The 21,050-nt window shown below is 44.4% G+C and overlaps 1 protein-coding gene across 37 annotated transcripts in view; it reads right to left on the reverse strand.

The window, feature by feature from the left end:
- The window catches only part of bcas3 (BCAS3 microtubule associated cell migration factor), a 287,913-nt gene that overhangs the window by 129,181 nt on the left and 137,682 nt on the right, over positions 1 to 21,050 (reverse strand). For all 37 annotated transcript variants that reach the window (XR_007482725.2, XR_011087061.1, XM_049725724.2 and 34 more), the window contains one exon: positions 11,987 to 12,157. Coding sequence is in view for 35 of the 37 variants with exons in the window: in XM_049725724.2 (XP_049581681.1) it covers positions 11,987 to 12,157 (171 nt within the window). In the remaining 2 variants the exon portion in view is untranslated. The remainder of the gene's footprint in view (positions 1 to 11,986; positions 12,158 to 21,050) is intronic.

Consider the following 21,050-nt stretch of genomic DNA (forward strand, 5'->3'; position numbering starts at 1 on the left):
AAAGAAGTTCCGAAGAATGATCTCATTTTCAAATAGATATGAACCATCGGCACCACTGTTTAGAAATTACTCACTGCTGTCAATTGATAAAGTAAATATTCATCAAACCTGTCTACTCATATACATATATAGGAAACACCATCTTCCAGCCACTTTTCATAATTTCTTCACATTTGTATCAGACATTCATTCATATCCAACAAGACAGAGGGACAATCCCCACCCACCTTTCTGTCAAACATCACGCCATCAATACAATATCCACTTTAGAGGGCCCTCACTCTGGAATGAGCTATCAGTCCATATCTTCACAGGCTGCTTTTAGAAAGCACCTAAAACACCACCTTCTCCACTCATGATCCTACCAGTCCATAATTACTGCACTGCACTCAGCTGATCCATACTAAGAACATTGACCTAAACTACAATTCAAAGTCAAAGTCAAAGTCAAAGTCAAAGTCTCCTTTATTGTCAATAGCTCCGCATGTCAAGACACACAAAGCGATCGAAATTACGTTTCTCACTATCCCAAGGTAACAAGACAGAGTTCACAACGCACATACAAGTAAACAACACAGGAAAAATAAAACAAGAAGATGAACAATAAGAGTGATAGCACGCTAGCCGCTCCCGATCCACAGCAGAGTCCGGAAAGATGACAGTCAACCAGGCCACTGTGAACACGAGCACACAGCAGGCACGCACTGTCCGGTTCGTGGATCTTATCAGGCGAACGCAACCCATCTTGTCGTCCCGCGAACGAACGTACGCCAGTAGAATGGAAGGCACGGCTGGGCGAGGTGGGGTGGCCGCAAGCCTGGCCCGATGTCTCCGCGCTGGCCCCTCTTCCGCTGCCTCGCAGACCCGCTGCCGACGCATCCCAACAATGCTCCAGGACGGAGCAGTCCGAGCTCACGACGCAGTCCAACCGGGGGAGGAAGAGCAGGCCAGTCCGGCGTCGCTCCATGACGAAGCAGTCCGAGCGCCCTTAATCTCTCCGCACCAAAGTCCAGAACGCCATAAAACCCACTTCCGGCGATGTTGAGCAGAACATGCCCGCCGCACTAGTAGCACGACGTATCACACGAAACGAACATACACAAAACTGCCGGACAAACACTCAGTAAACACTCACAAAACACCGAACGGGACAGAGAGTGGCCGCTGCGTGTGCACGCGCCGCCATCTTGCTCTCAATTCAATTCATACTCTAATTCTTCTTTGTTTTGTTATTTTCTGTCCGCAGTTCTTCTGTTCCCTTTTAGTTATTCCTACTTGGTGTCTCTTCGATTGCTTAAACGTCGCTAAGTGTTTATTTTGTTTCGCTTGTTTCTTATTTTGTATAGTGTATTTGTTTATTTATATACGTATATATATATATATATATATATATATATATATATAGTGTATTTGTTTATATATATACACACATATATGAATATGATGAATTCATATTTAGCTCGTTATGCTTTGGTTTATTTATTTATTTATTTTCAAACACTTGAGAGACATTTGCCTACACAGCACTTTGTTGTATATATAACAGGAGCGGAGCTCTCTACAAGCCCTAGGCTTCTTCTCCCTCCTTGCACTGTTATTGCTGTAATAATATGTGCTAAACAAGTGTTTGTCATGGAATGCTGTGTTCTTCTTCCTCCATGCATACCGCCCCTTGTTATGTCCACATAACAACATTTTAGTTTCAACAGTCCACAGCACCTTATTCCAAAATGAAGCTGGCTTGTCTAAATGTGCTTTAAAACACTTGAATCAACTCTGTTTGTGGCATGTGCGCAGAAAAGGCTTCTGCCGCATTATTCTCCCATACTGCATCTCCTTGTACAAAGTGCACTGAATGGTTGAACGATGCACAGTGTCACCATCTGCATGAAGATCATGTTGTAGGTCTTTGGAGCTGCTCTGTGGGTTGACTTTGACTGTTCTCACCATCCTTCGCCTCTGCTTCTCTGAGATTTTTTTTGGCCTGCCACTCCGGGCCTTAACTAGAACTGTGCCTGTGGTCTTCCATTTCCTCACTATGTTCCTCACAGTGCAAACCGACAGCTGAAATCTCTGAGCTAGCTTTTTGTATCCCTTCCCTAAACTATGACGTTGAACAATTTTTGTTTTCAGATCATTTGTCAGTTGTTTTGTGGCTTCCATGTTGCCACTTTTCAGAGAAGATGCAAAGAGGAGAACAACTTGCAACTGGCCACGTTAAATACCCGTAACTGGAAATGTTTTGTGAAGAAGAATGGTCAAAATACCTTCAACCAGAATCCAGACACTCATTGGAAGCTATAGGAAGCGTTTAGAGGCTGTTATTTCTGCAAAAGGAGCATTTTTCTGTTGGGGTGCCCAAATGTATGCACCTGCCTACTTTTCTTCAAGTCAAGTTTATTTATATAGCCCTAAATCACAAGCAGTCTCGAAGGGCTTCACATATACAAAACAAATTGACAATTATTCTCAAAGCATCCCCTGATCTTAAGCTCCCAAGAGGGCAAGGAAAGATTAAAAAAAAACTACTAGGGGAAAAATGAGAAACCTTGAGAAGGGATCACAGATGGGAGGATCCCCCTTTCAGGATCACCAGGCTGCAATGGATGCAGAGAGGGCACATAAAATACATAATATAAAAAATCAAAGAAAGAGTGGATGTCCAATTCAAAGCGAAGAGCTGTAGGAGGTGCCCTCAATTGTCCTGGCAGTGTCTTCGAAGGGGGTAATCCGCTGCAGTTCCCTCATCTTGATTGGTCCACAAGAATCCAGACAGCCGTTGTCAGCTTGGGTGTCACCTAACCACCTACCCAGCCAGGGAGGGGAGGGGGGGGGTGGGGGGGGGGTTGGGGGGATGGGGGGAGGGAGCGAAAACACAAACTCCAGCCGAATCGGCCACTAAAGGTTAATTAAAGGCCATAGAAATGTGACTTTAAATGTGTCTTAAATGTTTCTACTGAGGTAGCAGTTCTAATATCCATTGGTAGGGCATTCCAAAGCTCTGGAGCCCGAATAGAAACTGCTCTAGACCCTAGGTGTCAAACTCAAGGCCCGGGGGTCAGGTACGGCCCGCCACATCCTTTTATGTGGCCTGCGAAGACAAATCAAATTCATGTCAGTGCTAAAAATTGCACTTTTAAATAATAGAGATATTGCTAGCATTTTTTTAACCATTTATCTTTTCAAAATATTAGAATATGTTTTACTTGTTTCAGATTTGAAAACTAGTTATTCATCGATTTGTTGTGTCGTCTATACTGTATATAATATGAGGCATTCATACATTTATGTATTTGGGTTGACAGTCATAATGGCCCTCCAAAGGAAACGATGACAACGATGCGGCTCGCAACAAAAATGAGTTTGACACCCCTGCTCTAGACCCTGCAGACATGTTTTTGGCCCTCGGGGTCACTAAAAGACTAGCGTTTTGTGAGCGGAGGTTACGAGACGGAACGTAAGGAATAACTAGGTCGATGAGATATGAAGGCGCTAAGCCATGCAATGATTTATAGGTTAATAGAAGAACCTTGAAGTCCCATCTTAAATGGACCAGGAGCCAATTTAAGTTGGCTAATATTGGGGTAATGTGATAAAATGTTCTTGCCCGTGAGAGCAGCCTTGCAAGCAGCATTTTGTACTAACTGTAGACTTTTGATACTGGATTTAGGAAGACCAGAGAATAATGCGTTACAGTGGTCCAGGCGCGACGTAATAAACGCATGTATAATACCGTATTTTTCGGACTATAAGTCACGTTTTTCTTTTCATAGTTTGGGTGGGGGGCGACTCAGGAGCGACTCATATGTGAAATTATTCACAAATTTTCAAAATTAAAAAATCCGCGACGTAGTGAAACCGCGATAAATGAACCGCGATGTAGCAAGGGATTACTGTATTCTGAACTGCAACTGCGGCGCCGCGGTGTTTTACATAAAGGACAAAGGATTCGATCACAGGATTTAATGACTTGGAGTGACAGAGATTGTTTGATAAAATTGTTGTTTATAATTATATGGGCCTGTGGAATATTTTGAAGTGCAACCGCCGTCAGCGGCACGCACCCGGCATTGTTGAAATAAAGGACGATCGATGGATTTAATGATTTGGAGTGACACAGATGGTTTGATAATATTATTGCTTATATAATAGTTATTTGATATATAATTTATATATCGTTATATGGGCCTGTGGAATAATTTGAAGTGCAACCGCCGTCAGCGGCGCGGCGCACATGCGGCATTGTTAACATAAAGGACGATCGATGGATTTAATAATTTGGAGTGACAGATGGTTTGATAATAATATTCCTTATATGATAGTTATTTGATATATAATTTATATATCGTTATATGGGCCTGTGGAATAATTTAAAGTGCAACCGCCGTCAGCGGCGTGCACCCGACATTGTTGACATAAAGGACGATTGATGGATTTAATGATTTGGAGTGACACAGATGGTTTGATAATATTATTGCTTATATAATAGTTATTTGATATATAATTTATATATCGTTATATGGACCTGTGGAATTATTTGAAGTGCAACCACCGTCAGCGGCGCGGCGCGCATGCGGCATTGTTGACATGAAGGAGGATTAATGGATTTAATGATTAGGAATGACACAGATGGTTTGATAATGACATTGCTTATATAATAGTTATTTGATATATAATTTATATATTGTTATAAGGGCCTGTGGGATAATTTAAAGTGCAACCACCGTCAGCGGCGCACACTCGGCATTGTTGACATAAAGGACGATCGATGGATTTAATGAAGGGTTAGGGTTAGCGTTAGGGAATGAAGTGATCTAATATTCATAAAACCGAGTTTGAGTCTAATCGGTAGATCAGGGTTCGTATCTATCGGAGGATTTTTAAACGAAATACGAGTAAGAGTGTGTTGTCTGGGCCCAACATTACCTCTAAAATGTTTATCAGCGCGCCGGGAACATACAACCATAGAAATTTGATAGTTAATATTCGGCAAACATGTAATATTATCTGGAACAGGCGCCGTTCCATCAACGAGACCGGTCAGGGTGGAGTGATTGGATTTGTCTACTACCTTAGTAGAAAATCTGTCAATGTATACTGTAGCACTATTCAAACTGTGACGCTCTAGTCTACACAACGAGCTATGGGCATGCTGGGAATCTAGCCTAGCGCTAGTTAACTTTAACTTAACAGACTCCAAACCCATCCTAACAGGTGGCCAAGTCACCTGTGACCCGGCCTGCTCTAAAGTGACCTGTCATGAATGGCTAAAAGAGAAATCTCTATTCCTTGAAAGAGTGAAGGCTCCTTAGGATGAAGGCCGTCCTTCCTCAGCAGGTCGGGGCGGCCCCAGAAGGAGGACCAGTTATCTATAAAGTACAGTCCCTGCTTCTTACAGAAACCAGCTATCTATCGATAAAGGGAGACTATCAGTGCCTCTCCCAGGCAGGGGGCCAGTGACAAATACTCGATGCCGACTCATCTTTCTGGCGAGATCACAAGTCCTCGCTATGTTTTTCTTTGTGATCTCTGATTGCCTCATCCTAACATCATTGGAGCCAACGTGCATCACTATATCCGAGTAGCTAGTGTTGTTGGACCTACGCTAGACCTATTGCAAGCCAGCTCCCTAACATTAGCTTCTATGTTGGGTGCTCTGCCTCCAGGGATACACAATAGCGTGGCTGGATTTGTAAGCGTGATGCTTCGGGTAATGGAATCACCGATGACCAAGGTGCAAGAGCCAGTAGCCCGAGATGGTTTGGGACGGCTATGTGTTTTAACTGGCTCATCGCAGTTAGCAAGCCGCTTGGGGCTAATGCTAACTGGGCTAGCGGGCTGACTACAGCCCGCATCTGTGTCCGCCACATCTACGGTTATCGCACTATTCTGCTCTGGCTAGCGGACACATCCCTCTAGCAGGGACAACCTCTCTAAGAGAAGGGTGCAGTTGGTACACAAAGTCGTACAAACCTCTTGATCCGCAGCCACACTTACGTGTTCAATGATCAACGGTAGACAGTAGACAAACAGCTACAAAGCCTCCGTCGAGAGCCGAACAGTGACGTGGTCGAAATGGCAGGGATTGATGGTCCGCGACTTTCAACAAAAGTAAACTCCCAAAAGTGGAGTAAAAAACGTAAAAAGCAAGGAAAAACTCAAACCACGCCACCAGATTAGACCACGGATAGGTAATGGGAAATGTGACTGTATCTCAACCAAAACCCCGGGTTTTCTGACCCGACACGTGGTTTCATGAGGCGTTGAGTGAGTGAATCCGAGTGGACTAAAACATGTAAAAAGCAAGGAAAAACTAGAAAAGAATATACAAATTTAGGAATGTAGATCATCTATCTAGTGACGCTGCAGCGCTCCACATAGCAAACCAGAAGTCTTGATGTTCAAGTAATGATTGCACACTTTCTGTGATATCCTATAAACTTCATTTCACTTCTCAAATATCACTGTGTTTGTCTGCTATCTGATATATTTAACTGAAATTGCTGATCCGAACCCCAAACTTTTGCATACGACTGTATACACACACACATATATATATATATATATATATATATATTATATATATATATATATATATATATATATATATATATATATATATATATATATATATATACACCGTAATTTCCGGACTATAAATCGCACCGGACTATAAGCCGCACCAGCTAAAATTCGGGGATATTTTAGTTTTTTTTCCTTACATAAGCCGCACCGGACTATAAGCCGCACGTGCACACGAGTTTTTTTACAAAGAAAGACACTACACAGAAAGCCTTTTAAAAGTTTTAATAACATACTTTAACATATCTTTCTAAACATTACCTGTGACGCAACATGGAAGTGTGCACTGCTTTGTGTAATCTCTGAGTCACATGGAGTAAGAGAAAGTGTTTAGAGCCCTTTGACGCAGGTAACCGTGCATTCCTACTAAACTCATAATAGTTACAAGCAACACAGCCAGAATAAGCAGCAGCCATAGTAGTATTTCAAAATAGTATTTTTGTTGTTGTTTTTTTCTTCAAGATACCGCACAACGGTGGTCCACAGCCTTTTTACGAGTGTATAAAAGTGATCAAGTCATCACAAAAATCACGGAAAAATCTTATATAAGCCGCACCTGACTATAAGCCGCAGGGTTCAAAATTTTGGAAAAAGGTCGCGGCTTATAGTCCGGAAATTACGGTATATTTCAAAGTCAAAGTCTCCTTTATTTTCAATTCCTCCGCATGTCAAGACATACAAAGAGATCGAAATTACGTTTCTCACTATCCCAGGGTGACAAGACAGAGTTCACAATGCACATACAAGTAAACAACACAGGAAAAATAACACAAGAAGTCAACATCAATTAACAATAAGCGTGATAGCACGCTAGCCGCTCCCGATGCACAGCAGAGTCCGGTAAGATGACCAGGCCACTGTGAACACGAGCACACAGCACACAGCAGGCACGCACTGTCCGGTTCGTGGATCCTATCAGGCGAACGCAATCCATCTTGTCGTCCCGCGAACGAACGTACGCCAGGAGAATGGAAGGCACGGCTGGGCGAGCTGGGTTGGCCGCAAGCCTGGCCCGACATCTCCGCGCTGGCCCCTCTTCCGCTGCCTCGCAGACCCGCTGCCGACGCATCCCAACAATTCTCCAGGACAGAGTAGTCCGAGCTCACGACGCAGTCAAACCGGGGGAGGAAGAGCAGGCCAGTCCGGCGTCGCTCCATGACGAAGCAGTCCGAGCGCCCTTAATCTCTCCGCACCAAAGTCCAGAACGCCATAAAACCGATGTTAAGCAGAACATGCCCGCCGCACTAGTAGCACGACATATCACACGAGACGAACACACAAAACTGCCGGACAAACACTCAGTAAACACTCACAAAACACCGAACGGGACAGAGAGTGGCCGCTGCATGTGCACGCGTCGCCATCTTGAACCAGCTACTATATATATATATATATATATTTAGTTTACAAGAAAGAAGCGAGTGCGTGCGTTGATGCATAATGCGTTGATTAGCGTCTTAGCCTTGGAGTCTATGTGCTGCGGTGAGGGGGGATTCACTGTGATTGCCTCCCGATAGGCTTACCCGTATGTCAATCAAGCGATGGGATTAAAGTTATTCGGTTTGGCTTTTTACTTGATCCAGCAACCCCACTCATTTTTGCTGGTCATAAACTTTATTTAGTTTAAAAGAAAGAAGCGAGTGTGTGCGTTGATGCGTAATCCGTTGATTAGCTTCCTAGTTATGATGCTGGGCTTGCTGCGGTGGGGGGGGGGGGGGCAGTTCACTGTGACTGCCTCCCGGCTTACATGTATGTCAATCATGCAATTCTAGCCTATAGAAATGTTTTTTTTTAAATGCGATCGACCAGTACTAGCTTACTTTGGTGACACCCCTGACTAACGTTGTCGTAATGCTGAAAGCGATGTGATCTTGTAATTTACTAGTCGTACTAAAACATACTGAAACATTTTGGCAGAGCGCTGTGTACAGCCAGTATGGATCAACAAATTCATCATTTGATCCATATATAAGGTGCTCTGCATTATAAGGCGCACTGTGTTTTTTTTTGGAGTAAATTTTAAGTTTATAAGTGTGCCTTATACGATAAGTCTTTTCATCTAGGCCCTAGATGAAAATACTTAATTGCAATATCTGAATGCCTAGTTTCTAGGGCACCTGCCCTGCTTGGAATATTATAATAATATAAGGATATAATATTAATATAATATAAGCCATAAAAACTTTCATCACGTCAACACGTCGATACTGGTATTGTTTTAGCAATGAACTCTTCAGTTTCATGAGTCCACATTTGCGATATCCAGCTTTATTATGTTTTTCTTTATGTTAACCACTTGCTGTTCCACGGATCGGTTGTCTCCATCATCCATCATCATTGCTTGGGTGTCTCATTGACCCGGTTTTGCTTCGAGGTGCGATCTTGAGACCAGTGATAATCACATAATTGATCTTATTCTGCTGCTCTCGCTCTTCCACTCTGCTGTTGAGGGTTTTGATCAGCTGATCCTCCTTGGCATTCTCATCTTTGAATAATTTGATCTCTTTTATCCTTATTTCTATCCCGAGCAGTCGCTTCTTGGTTTCTTCAAGAACCTCAAGAGGTTTCAGACGATTTTTGATTGCTCAGCTGTTGCCTGCTCCTTCGCAAGATCATTCTTTGGCGCCATCACTCTTGGATTTTTGTGAGTTTAACTGTTGGAGCTTTTACCTATTCTTTCTCTATCTGGTCTCACAGGCTGCAAAAAACATGTAGCCTGATAGTTGAAGTAAACATGTAAACATGCAAAAAATGTCATTAAATTTTGCACATACATCCGGGCCAGCAAAAATATGTTATCAGGTTATGGTGCAATTTTTAAACAATGGCTGAGTCGTGGCTCTTAAAAATTTAAATCAAGCTGCCCAGGTTGTATGTTTGACCTAGATCTATGAAAATGTAGTGGTATGTATAACATCCCAAGACATTCAATTCAAAGCATTACTAATTGCACAGAAAACTAATAAAATATTTCTTTATAAGCATGATGCTTTGCTGAAAAGTAAAAAAAAATATGAAGAGGAGGATCATCTTGGGCAAGGGATTTTTCACAAAACCTTTCCCTCCACATGGCATATCTGGCATTGGGTCTGCAAACTGTAAGAGCTGTTGCCACTTCCTCTCTCACTATCTTGGTTTTCCTTCCGTCTTGTTTTTTTTCTTTCTTGGCTCTTCAGAAGACGATATACCGTAATTTCCGGACTATAAGCCGCAACTTTTTTCCAAAATTTTGGACCCTGCTGCTTATAGTCAGGTGCGGCTTATATAAAAAAAAAAATCGTGATTTTTGTGATGACTTGATCACTGTTACTCTTCACACTATTATATACAGTAAAAGCTACAAAACAAACTGACAAATAACTAGTTTTCAAATCAGACGAGTAAAAACTGGTCAAATATTAAAAAAAAAAGATATTATTAAAAGTGAAGACAATTTCCAATTCTAGTGATGACACGAATTTGATGCACAATTTGTCTTCGCAGGCCACAATGAATGATGTGGCGGGCTGTACCTGGCCCCCGGGCCCTGAGTTTGACACCTGTGCTCTAAACCCTTTCTCTTACTCTGCCATGTCACTCAGAGATTACACAAAGCAGTGGCGCTGTTTGGACCATCTGCATTGTATTAAAACCCAATCAATCAGCATTTAAATTCAATTCTTCTGACATTCTGCTCACCAAAAACAAGTTGTAATGAATGTGAACGTTTAATGCATTTTATTCAGAAGGTTACTTTGAACCTTAAACGGCGGCGCGGCGTACTTATGGATTTTTACGGCCTCCGGCATCCAGGGGGCGCTCTAGCAGGAAGCAAGAGCGAGACAGGCGAAGAAGAAATAATGCGCCGAAGAAGACGCGCTAGTTTGTGTTTACATTTCGCGCATCACTCTTGAAACTCTTGAATCACGCAGAGCGCGATCAAGACGGACATTACTGAAAGGAAGCCTTTATACACAAACCGTTTATCATGGGGGACAAAAGAAATGCATATGATGCCGCTTTTAAGCCAAAGGCAGTCGATGTTGATGACATTATCTTGTGTCTACTCTGGAGCGTAATTATGGATTTTTACGGCCTCCGGTTTCCAGGGGGCGCTCTAGCAGGAAGCAAGAGCGAGACAGACGAAGAAGAGATAATGCGCCGAAGAAGACGTGGTAGTTTGTGTTTACATTTCGCGCATCACGCACACACCCGCATTCACACAAAGACAGGAAGCTTTTATACACAAACCGTCATTATGGGGGACAAAAGAAATGCATATGATGGCGCTTTTAACCTATATGTGTCGCTCGCTAGTTTAATGTAATTTAGCGCTTCGTGCATGAATAAGATTAGGATGAACAGACCCTCTTCACACTCGAAGAAATGCATAAAACCGACGACGAAAGAGAGACTGAGAAAGTGTGAGGCGAAGGATATCTAACGCTATTCTGATCGGACACTAAGGAGGAAGACTTCGATGGTTTCAGTGCACAGGAGGCAGATGAAGACGGCTCTTTTTTTACTTTTACTGGTGTGTTTTTTTTAACCAGCCCTGTTAGTGCTGTGCTACCGTGTTGCTGCTGTGTTGCTGCTGTGTTACCGCCGCGTCTCAGTGACTATGCTGTGTTACTTCCGTGTTGCTGCGGTATTACTGCCGCGTCACAGGCAGTGTTTGGAAAGAAATGTTAAGGTATGTTATTAAAGCTTTAAAAAAACTTTCTGTGTCCAGTCTTTCTTTGCTAATAACTCGCATGCACACTTCCGCGTTGCTGCGGTACTACTGCTGCGTCACAGGCAATGTTCAGAAAGACATGTTCAAGTATGTTATTAAAACGTTAAAAAGGCTTTCTATGTACTGTCTTTCTTTGTAAAAAAACTCGTGTGCACGTGCGGCTTATAGTCCGGTGCGGCTTATGTAAGAAAAAACTGAAATATCCCTGAATTTTAGCTGGTGCGGCTTATAGTCCGGCAATTACGGTAATTCATCATGTAGTTTTTGGTGTGTCGTAAGGTTCTGCCTACTGCCGGTGGGCTTGTTCAACTGTGCTAATGCACAACCTTTATATTATTGCCCTTTAAGAGAGATGGACAAGGAGTTGACAAGAGTCAGCGCCATGTTATTGAGGAACACGGAAGGAAAAAAACGAATAAACGACACGCTGTTGTGTAGTCAAAAGTTCTTGTCTTCTCACACTGCAATTTCTATAATATTGTCCATTTAAAATATGAAAATTGGGGTCCATGACGAAATTGCATTAAACACACAACTCACGTAGAATCGAAGCGTGTAAAATTGAGGCTTATTTGTAATAATAATAATGATAATAATAATAATAATAATAATAATAATAATAATAATAATAATAATAATAATAATAATAATAGTGATAAAAAGAAAAGGAAGAAAGAATGATGAACAGACCTGTCCCTCACCAACACTACAAGTGTCAATGACTGTGACTACACCGGCGTTATGGAGGCTACGACGACTCATGTTATGAGGGGAGTCTTCTTCTTCTGAAGTACTTGCTGGCAGAGTACCAGTTAACTGGGTCACAACCTTCCCAACCATGGAGAGGCCTGTCTTCAGAGTCTAAAATCAGAAACAATAAACAGTGATGAATTTGCATTTAAGATTAAATCTAATAAAACTGTTTTCTTCAGTTGAAAAAAAAATCAACACTTTGAACAAACACTTTTCTCAAATACAAAGTTTCTGCTTTGGAAGTCTTTGAAGTGAGTGAGATTTGCAAAGATTGTGACGAACTATGTTCAGTAGGGAATGTGTATTCACTCATGCATGCATGTGTTCCTCTAAGCCTGATTAAGTCCCAGCCAAGGTGTCTGGCTCAAACACACCTCTGTGGGTCTATTAAAGGATAATGCTTCTTAAGTGGGGTATATCTTGCATAGCACACTATTTGCCTAATGGAGTCCAATCCAAGATGTATGCAAGAGCCAAAAGAGGCTCTTGAGAGTCTCATCAAGTATTCTGGCAGCCTTTGTCAATACAATGTGGTGCCAAGCTTTTGTTAAATTTTTTTTATTGGTGTGTGGATCTACTCTTGCTTTTCATCATCAATGGACCAGACACACTAAATATATATATATATTTTTTTACATATGTACATTAACATTTGCATTAGTCAGTGTGTGCATGTAAATTAAAAAAAGGTAATCAATTATTCACTGAGACATTGAGACCCTGATTGATCAACACTGATGTGTTTTCCTAATCACTGCAGTTGTGGACTTCCAAGATGTTATCCAAACAAAGCAATCGATCAACACAGGGCAAAAAATAAAATAAATCACACGAATATTGTAACTATTGTTTATGAATATTTCTTCTTTCCATCCGACTTGAAGTTAAAAGTTAAAGTCCCAATGATCGTCACACACACATCTGGGTGTGGTGAAATTTGTCCTCTGCATTTAACCCATCCCCGTGTGATTTTGATCCATCCCCTGGGGGAGAGGGGAGCAGTGAGCAGCAGCGGTGCCGCGCTCGGGAATCATTTGGTGATCTAACCCCCCCCCCCCCGATTCCAACCCTTAAAGGCCCAGAGACACCGGTATATGTATAAATCGGTTTTAGTTAGCTTATGGGCTTATAAATATAAATTGACGATCGAAACAACGAAAAGGAAGCTGTTGCTCTGAAAAATATAATTTAAATTTGTCGCGCAGACGAGTTTGACTGCACCGAGCCGCCAGCCGGAAGTGACGTCTCATGATGTCTCAAGTTGTACGCGTTTAGCTTCAGTGAATGTAAACAAAAAGAGAAGAGGGGCCAGCGCGGAGACGTCGGGCCAGGCTTGCGGCCAACCCAGCTCGCCCAGCCGTGCCTTCCATTCTCCTGGCATACGTTCGTTCGCGGGACGACAAGATGGGTTGCGTTCGCCTGATAGGATCCACGAACCGGACAGTGCGTGCCTGCTGTGTGCTCGTGTTCACAGTGGCCTGGTTGACTGTCATCTTTCCGGACTCTGCTGTGCATCGGGAGCGGCTAGCGTGCTATCACTCTTATTGTTCATTGATGTTGACTTCTTGTTTTATTTTTCCTGTGTTGTTTACTTGTATGTGCATTGTGAACTCTGTCTTGTCATCCTGGGATAGTGAGAAACGTAATTTCGATCTGTCGAAGCGTGACGGGAGGGGCACAATTCAGAAAACCTGCTCAGCTCGTCGAAAAAATGCGATTTAAGCAATAAAATTAAAAATGCGCCTAAAACCTAAACCAAACGCTGCAGATGTTCATTTCTCCATGCGCAGTGGTCAACTCGGCACTCTAAAGCCCCCTGAGAACTTTTTACTATGCCAACCTAACCACAGTGACGGACGGGAGAGGCACAATTCAGAAAACGTGCTCAGCTCGTCGAGAAAATGCGATTTAAGCAATAAAATTAAAAAAGCGCAAAAAACCTAAACCAAACGTTGCGGGTGGTCATTTTTTCATGTGTCGTGGTCAACTCGGCACTCTAAAGCCCCCAAGAGCACTTTTTTCTATGCCAACCTAACCAGAGTGACGGGAGGGGCACAAATCAGAAAACGTGCTCAGCTTGTCGAGAAAATGTGATTCAAGCAATAAAATAAAAAATGTGATTTAAACCTAAACCAAACGGTGCAGATGGTCATTTCTTCATGCGCTGTGGTCAACTCGGCACTCTAAAGCCCCCTAGAGAACCTTTTACTATGCCAACCTAACCAGAGTGACGGGAGAGGCACATCTGAGAAAACGTGCTCAGCTCGTCGAGAAAATGCGATTTAAGCAATAAAATTAAAAATGCTTATAAAACCTAAACCAAACGTTGCAGGTGGTCATTTCTTCATGTGCCGAGATCAACTCGGCACTCTAAAGCCCCCAAGAGCACTTTTTACTATGCCAACATAACCAGAGTGACAGGAGGGGCACAATTCAGAAAACGTGCTCAGCTCAGCCCAAGTGAACTGCTAGATTCATCATATTCTCCGTCAAAAGAGGTTTCTGAATCGGATAAAATGATGCTAATATTGCCGCTAGAAACGGAGCTGTCGCTATCATCTGCCATATTGTTTGGGTTTGTTGAGATCCGGATGTACAACTTGTGACGTCACAGTAATGGCGCCACCAGTGTGGCTGCGTGCGGAAGGGCACTCTACCACTAGGCCACTGAGCTGGTCTAGGCCACTGAGCTTGTTCAAACTAACAATTTCTTTGAGTGAACACAATGAATGGAATGACTTCATAGACTGATTTGTTCTTCCTCAGGTCAGTTGCACCAAGCCGTGCACATGAGTGCCACTGACTCCCTGGAAATGTGTGACTTGAGACAGTGACAGAGCACAGCAGGCTTCATGGGTGTCGCTGCACGGTGGATATGATGGTTCTCAAATTATGTCTATGGGAAACTGGTCTTTAATGCAAAAATGCGAACCTAAGGTTTCGCGATGAGGCGTATGAATAGTAGGGGTCTTTCAAGTACTGGGGGGAAAGCGTAATGACGGATTTGAAGGTGAATACGATTTTGTATGAGATGTTGGACGTGACCAGCAGTCAATGGGGGTGAATGAGTGTAAGAGTGATGTGTGCCAGGGCTTGGTACAGGTAAGTACCCCCTACTTGGTGATATTTTTTTTGATTTTGTCTCGTGCTTTGCTGAGTAGACCAAACAGGACTCTGGTACAGTACTTAAGGTGGGATGTGACAAGTGTGTGGATGGTGGTCTTGCCAACACAGAGAAAAATGAAGTCTAGAGATATATTTATATTGGAAAAAAGCAGATTCTGTGATTGTTTCAGCTATCTCAATGTCGTAATACCAAGTGAATCCAGTGTAGAAATTGTGTGTAGAAAATTGTGTTTAGAATTTAGAATAGAATAGTGGCTGGGAAGAGGGTTAGGTGACACTCAAATGGAAAATGGGTGTCTGGATTTATTGTAGACCAATCGGGATGAGGGATATGAGGCGGACTGCTCGTCCGGGGATGAGGAAGCATCCTCGGACGGCCGGCGGGAAGCGGCAGCCTCCCCTTAGTGGAACTTAGTCTCCGGAGAATGACAGTGGGCGCGCGTAAGAGGCGAGTCCGGGGTCCAGGCACCATCCCTGGACACCGGCCCCCAGCGGGCGGCCCCGGGGGAAATGAGTACAGTCACTCCTGGTACCTAAAAAATCATCCATCCTACCACCCTCGAAGACACTGCCAGGACAATTGAGGGCACCTTCCTGCAACGCTTCGCTTTGAATAGGGACATCCACTTTTTCTTTGGCTTGTTTTACATTATGTATTCTATGTGCCCTCTCTGCATCCATTGCAGCCTGGTCATCCTGGAAGGGGGGGGGCGGGGGGGGGGGGGGGGGCAATGGATCAGCGTCCTCGTCGCGCCCCCCTGTCAGTACCCGGCCTTGCCCAGGGAAACAAATTATCCCACCAGCAGACTAAATTCCAAGAGACGACGCCTGAGAGCCAAGTCAAAGAGTCCTAGTCACAGTTCCAAAGCCGACAGCAAACAGCCTCAAGAGCACCTCGCGGTGGGACCTGCCCTTCGAATACTACAACTAAATGTCGAAGGCCTTTCTGCGGCCAAGCGAAGCCTTATTGAAGTCCTCGCCTTCCAACACTTGATTGACGTTATCTGCCTCCAAGACGCTCACATTGGCACAGAGGAAGCAGGCCGCTTCACCATCAAAGGCTTTGACCTCCTGTGCTACACCCCACATGCCAAACTATGTGCACTCTGACATAATTGAAGCAAACCACTTCACAACAACACATTTCTCTGTGGGTGGTTTCAATATTGTCAATGTGTACAAGCCCCCTAGTGCCAACTGGGATCTGCAGGTCCTACCTACACTACCCCACCCTGCCATCTACGTGTGAGATTTCAACAGCCACCACCCTGACTGGGGATACCCAGCAGCGGATAGCGATGGAGAGGCACTTTCAGACTGGGCATCCAGAAATGACCTTGTTCTGATACACGATCCCAAACAAAAAGTAACCTTCCACTCCGCCAGGTGGAAGAAAGACTACTCTCCTGACCTGTGTTGGGTCAGCTCTTTGAATGGAACGCCCTTTCCTGCTCAGATCCTCATCCTTGACGACTTTCCACACAGTCAACACCGGCCCTTGCTCGTACACGTCCCAGTCATAAACAGCCCAAGGAAGATGTGTTGGAACTTCCACAAAGCGTACTGGAAGAAATACAGTGAATCTCTGGATAGGAGTGTTGTCACCATCCCACTCCACACCATCACTGTAGATGAAGCCTACAACCGCTTCTGCAGCGCTATCTACAAAGCTGCCCACTCAGCCATCCTATTAGGCTACCAACCCCTGTACGTCCCATGCCTGGACGAAGAAAGTGCTGCACTCCTACAAGCCTACAAAACATCAGGAGACCCTGAGATAGCAGACCATCTCATTGAATCGCTAACTACAGCTCGGCGAAGGAAATGGGAGGAGACAGTAGCTGACCTGAACTTTGCACACTCTAGGAGGAAATGCTGGCGCCTCATCCGCCGTCTAGGAGCTGCACAAAAGTCCCCCAGCCAAAACCGAGCATCTGTCACACCCAATCAAGTTGCAGTCCACCTACTGGCTATTGCAAAAGCAACTCAAGACAAACCCACCAGCAAAGCAGTTTCAACTGAGCTAAAGAAACACCAATAAGTGCTCAGAGAGGATAGAATTCCTGAGACTTTTGAGGTTGCTGAACTGGAGAAAGTCCTGCAGCGCCTGAAATGTGGAAAGGTAGCAGGATATGACAACATCTCTCCAGAGTTCATGAAACACCTTGGCCCCCGAGCCCAAACCTGGCTGACAATTCTACACTAGGATTGTACAAACTCGATCCCAAAGAAATGGTGGACCGCAAAAGTCATTGCCATACCAAAACCTGGCAAAGACCACACACTGCCAGCCAGCTACCGCCCAATCTCCCTAATCAGCGTTCCTTTCAAAATCTTGGAACAACTAATTCTACAACGTATTTCGCTAGGAGTAGAGGAACTTCTTTGTGTGGATCAGGCAGGTTTCCGCAAGGACGGCAGCACAGGAGAACAAGTACTGGCCCTATCCACCTTCATCGAAAATGGTTTCGAGAGCGGACTGAAGACAGGGACTGTATTCCTCGATCTCACAGCCGCCTGTGATACTGTCTGGCACAAAGGCCTCCTACTCAAACTCACAAAAGCGCTCCCTGCCTGGGCAACGGCAATAATACAAACTCTGCTGAAGGTTCAGAGTTCATCTCGGTCAGAACACGAGTGCATGGAGAAGGCAGACGAACAGGCTGCCACAAGGCTCATTTCTAGCTCCAACGTTGTTCAACCTCTACACAAATGACCTACCCACCACCAAATTCCGGAAATTCATCTATGCAGATGACATCTGTCTGGCATTTCAAGCACCAGACTTCGATCAACTGGAACGGGTGCTCACTTAAGATCTTGCCAAGCTGGACCAGTTCTGCAAAACCTGGCACCTAAAGCCAAGCCCAGCAAAAACTGTATCCAGCGTATTACATCTCCATAATGCAAAAGCCGCCAGAGAACTCAAGCTGAAGCATGCCTCCAACCCAACCTACCTTGGAGTGACCCTTGACCGGACCCTATCTTTCAAGGAACACCTAAAACCAGCTCAGTGTCCTAGTAGTAGAGTGTCCGCCCTGAGACTGGAAGGTTGTGGGTTCAAACCCCGGCCGGGTCATACCAACGACTATAAAAATGGGACCCATTGCCTCCCTGCTTGGCACTCAGCATTAAGGGTTGGAATTTGGGGGTTAGATCACCAAATGATTCCCGAGCGCGGCACCGCTGCTGCTCACTGCTCCCCTCTCCCCCAGGGGATGGATCAAAATCACATGGGGATGGGTTAAATGCAGAGGACAAATTTCACCACACCCAGATGTGTGTGTGACGATGATCATTGGGACTTTAACTTTAAAAGGGACGGCAGCCAAAGTTAAATCAAGGAACAACCTGCTCTGCAAACTCACTGGTACAAAATGGGGGGCAGCAGCCTACACACTACGCACCTCAGCACTGGCCCTTGGATACTCTACAGCTGAATATTGTGCCCCTGTCTGGTCAAGGTTCCCCCATACACACCATGTGGACACCCAGCTCAACACAACCATGAGGACCATAACTGGGCCTGTCCGCTCAACATCACTCCCAGGCTTCCTGTCCTATCAAACATTCCCTCCCACACACACATATTCGGCAAGAAGCAGCCACTCATAAGATGCTTCAAAAGATCAAAGACTCTCCCCATCTACCAATCAATACAGACATCTACAACTCACCCTCTGCTCGACTCCCGTCCAGACGACCAATTTGGAAGAACATCCCCCCCAACCGACTTCACCATCCAGCTGGCTTGGAAAATGGAATGGGAGTCCAAGGAGGTCTCAAACAAACACTTGGTGCCAGACCCCAACCAACAGGTCCCTGGCACCAACCTCCCAAGAAGACAGTGGTCCACACTCAATCGCTTCAGGACTGGACATGGCCCCTGCCTGGCCAGCTTTCACAAATGGGGCAGTAGCCCCGCCCCACTGTGTGCTTGTGGAGAGGAGCAAACCATGGAAAACATCATAGAAGTTTGTCCTCTCCACAGACTTAAAGGAGGGTTAGTCACCCTCCATACAGAAGACAAGGAGGCAACTGATTGGCTTAGGGACTTTGCATTTGCTAAATAAAAAAAAAAATCCTGGAAGGGGGATCCTCCCATCTGTGGTCTCTTCTCAAGGTTTCTCATTTTCCCCAGTAGGTTTTTTGGGGGGTTTTCCTTGCCCTTCTGGGAAATTAAGATCAGGGGATGTTGGGAATAATTGGCAATTTTTGTACATGTGAGCCCTTTGAGTCTTGTCTGTGATTTAGGGCTATATAAATAAACTTGACTTGACTAGTGTTTGGATTAGAATACTCATTCTCCAAATCCCCCCCCCCCTTCTTTCAAAACGAAATGGCTGTGTCCTACATGACGCCAAGCAATCTCTGTACATCACTTGACTGATCTCCATAAACTTATACATGCATTCAGATATTGTGGCTGTTGTGTCTTGGCAGCAGACCAAGGATTTATAATGGAAGGTGGTTTAAATCAGTCAACATAGCTCAGTGGTAGTAGTCATCTCCCAACCCAGAGTTGGGGGTTCGATCCCCAGGTATTGACTATGTTGAAGTGTCCTTGAGCATTGCACTGAACTGCCAGCTGTTCCTGATGGTATGTCATCAGTATGTGAATGAGGAAGCAGTGGGAAGCTAACAAAGGTAGAAAAGTGCCATACAAGTCCAGCACATTTACCATTTTATCCAAGTTAATTCACATCTGACTTTGGTAAAAAGTACATGTAATTAGATGATAAGTGTGCTAGCTGGACAGGCTGGATATTATAGATCCCTAAAAAGCACCAGGAGTGCTTTTTACTGTGGCAACAGCAGATGAAGAGCTTTTACAGCACAAACCAGTGCAAACGAAGCACAAACGAACTGTACCATTTTGGGTCCATTTCTCAGTAGATGGGGGGCTGGGTGATGTCATTACCAAAAATTAAATGTGTAACACCTATAAAACTGTAGCAGCACAAACAAAAGTTTTTGCAGCACAAACGAAAACATTTTGGGTTCATTTGGAGTAGATGGTGGGCTGGGTGAACTCTAAATGACCTAAAAAAATAATCTCTCATAACTACTGTAGCAGCATAAACAAAGGTTTTTATGGCACAAACCAGCACAAACGCAGCACAAACGAAACAGACTACAGTAATCCCTCGTTTATCGGGGATAGTTGGTTCCAAGACTACCCGCGATAGGTGACAATCCGCGAAGTAGTGTCTCCCTCTCATTTTTAACATACATAATTTTTGGTGTATCAATAAATGTGTCACGCCCGTGCCACAGCACGCTCGGCCTGCACTTCGCTCGGCCACACCCCTTTCGTTACCGTAATGTCTGTCACCTGCTTCCTCTTGTTACCCTGTGTATTTAAGCCCTGCCCGTGTGTTTCTCCCTGTCGGTGTCTACTGTTGTGTCCGTTCCTGTTCGTGCCCAGTGTTCCTGTTCTTGTCATCTGGTTTTCCCTCGGTCTGTCTGAAGGCTCACGGTCAGAATTTTAACCTTGTCCAAGGGGACTTCATGTCGGTCAGTCTGTCTGTTTTGCTGGCCGTGAGTCTTCCTCCCATCTGTGTCGTCGGTTCCCCACCTGCCTCCCTTCCAACTCCTTTTCCCTGCAATAAATCCTGGTTCAAGCTGCATTTGGTCGCCCTGGCTCAACTCATTCCTGACAAAATGTATATTAAACCAGTGGTCCCCAACCACCGGGCCGCGGACCGGTACCGGTCCGTGGGTCACTTGGTACCGGGCCGCCAAGCCGCACAGAAAAAAAAAATAAAAATTATCGACGATCAATTAATTTAGGTCAAGACGCTCGTCCCGGTCACGTGACATGTTTCTCCAGTCGAGCCCGCAAAGCTAACAAACATGAGTAAGAATTTATTTT

This window comes from Syngnathus scovelli, chromosome 7 (assembly GCF_024217435.2).
Source record: "Syngnathus scovelli strain Florida chromosome 7, RoL_Ssco_1.2, whole genome shotgun sequence".
NCBI classification, from domain to species: domain Eukaryota; kingdom Metazoa; phylum Chordata; class Actinopteri; order Syngnathiformes; family Syngnathidae; genus Syngnathus; species Syngnathus scovelli.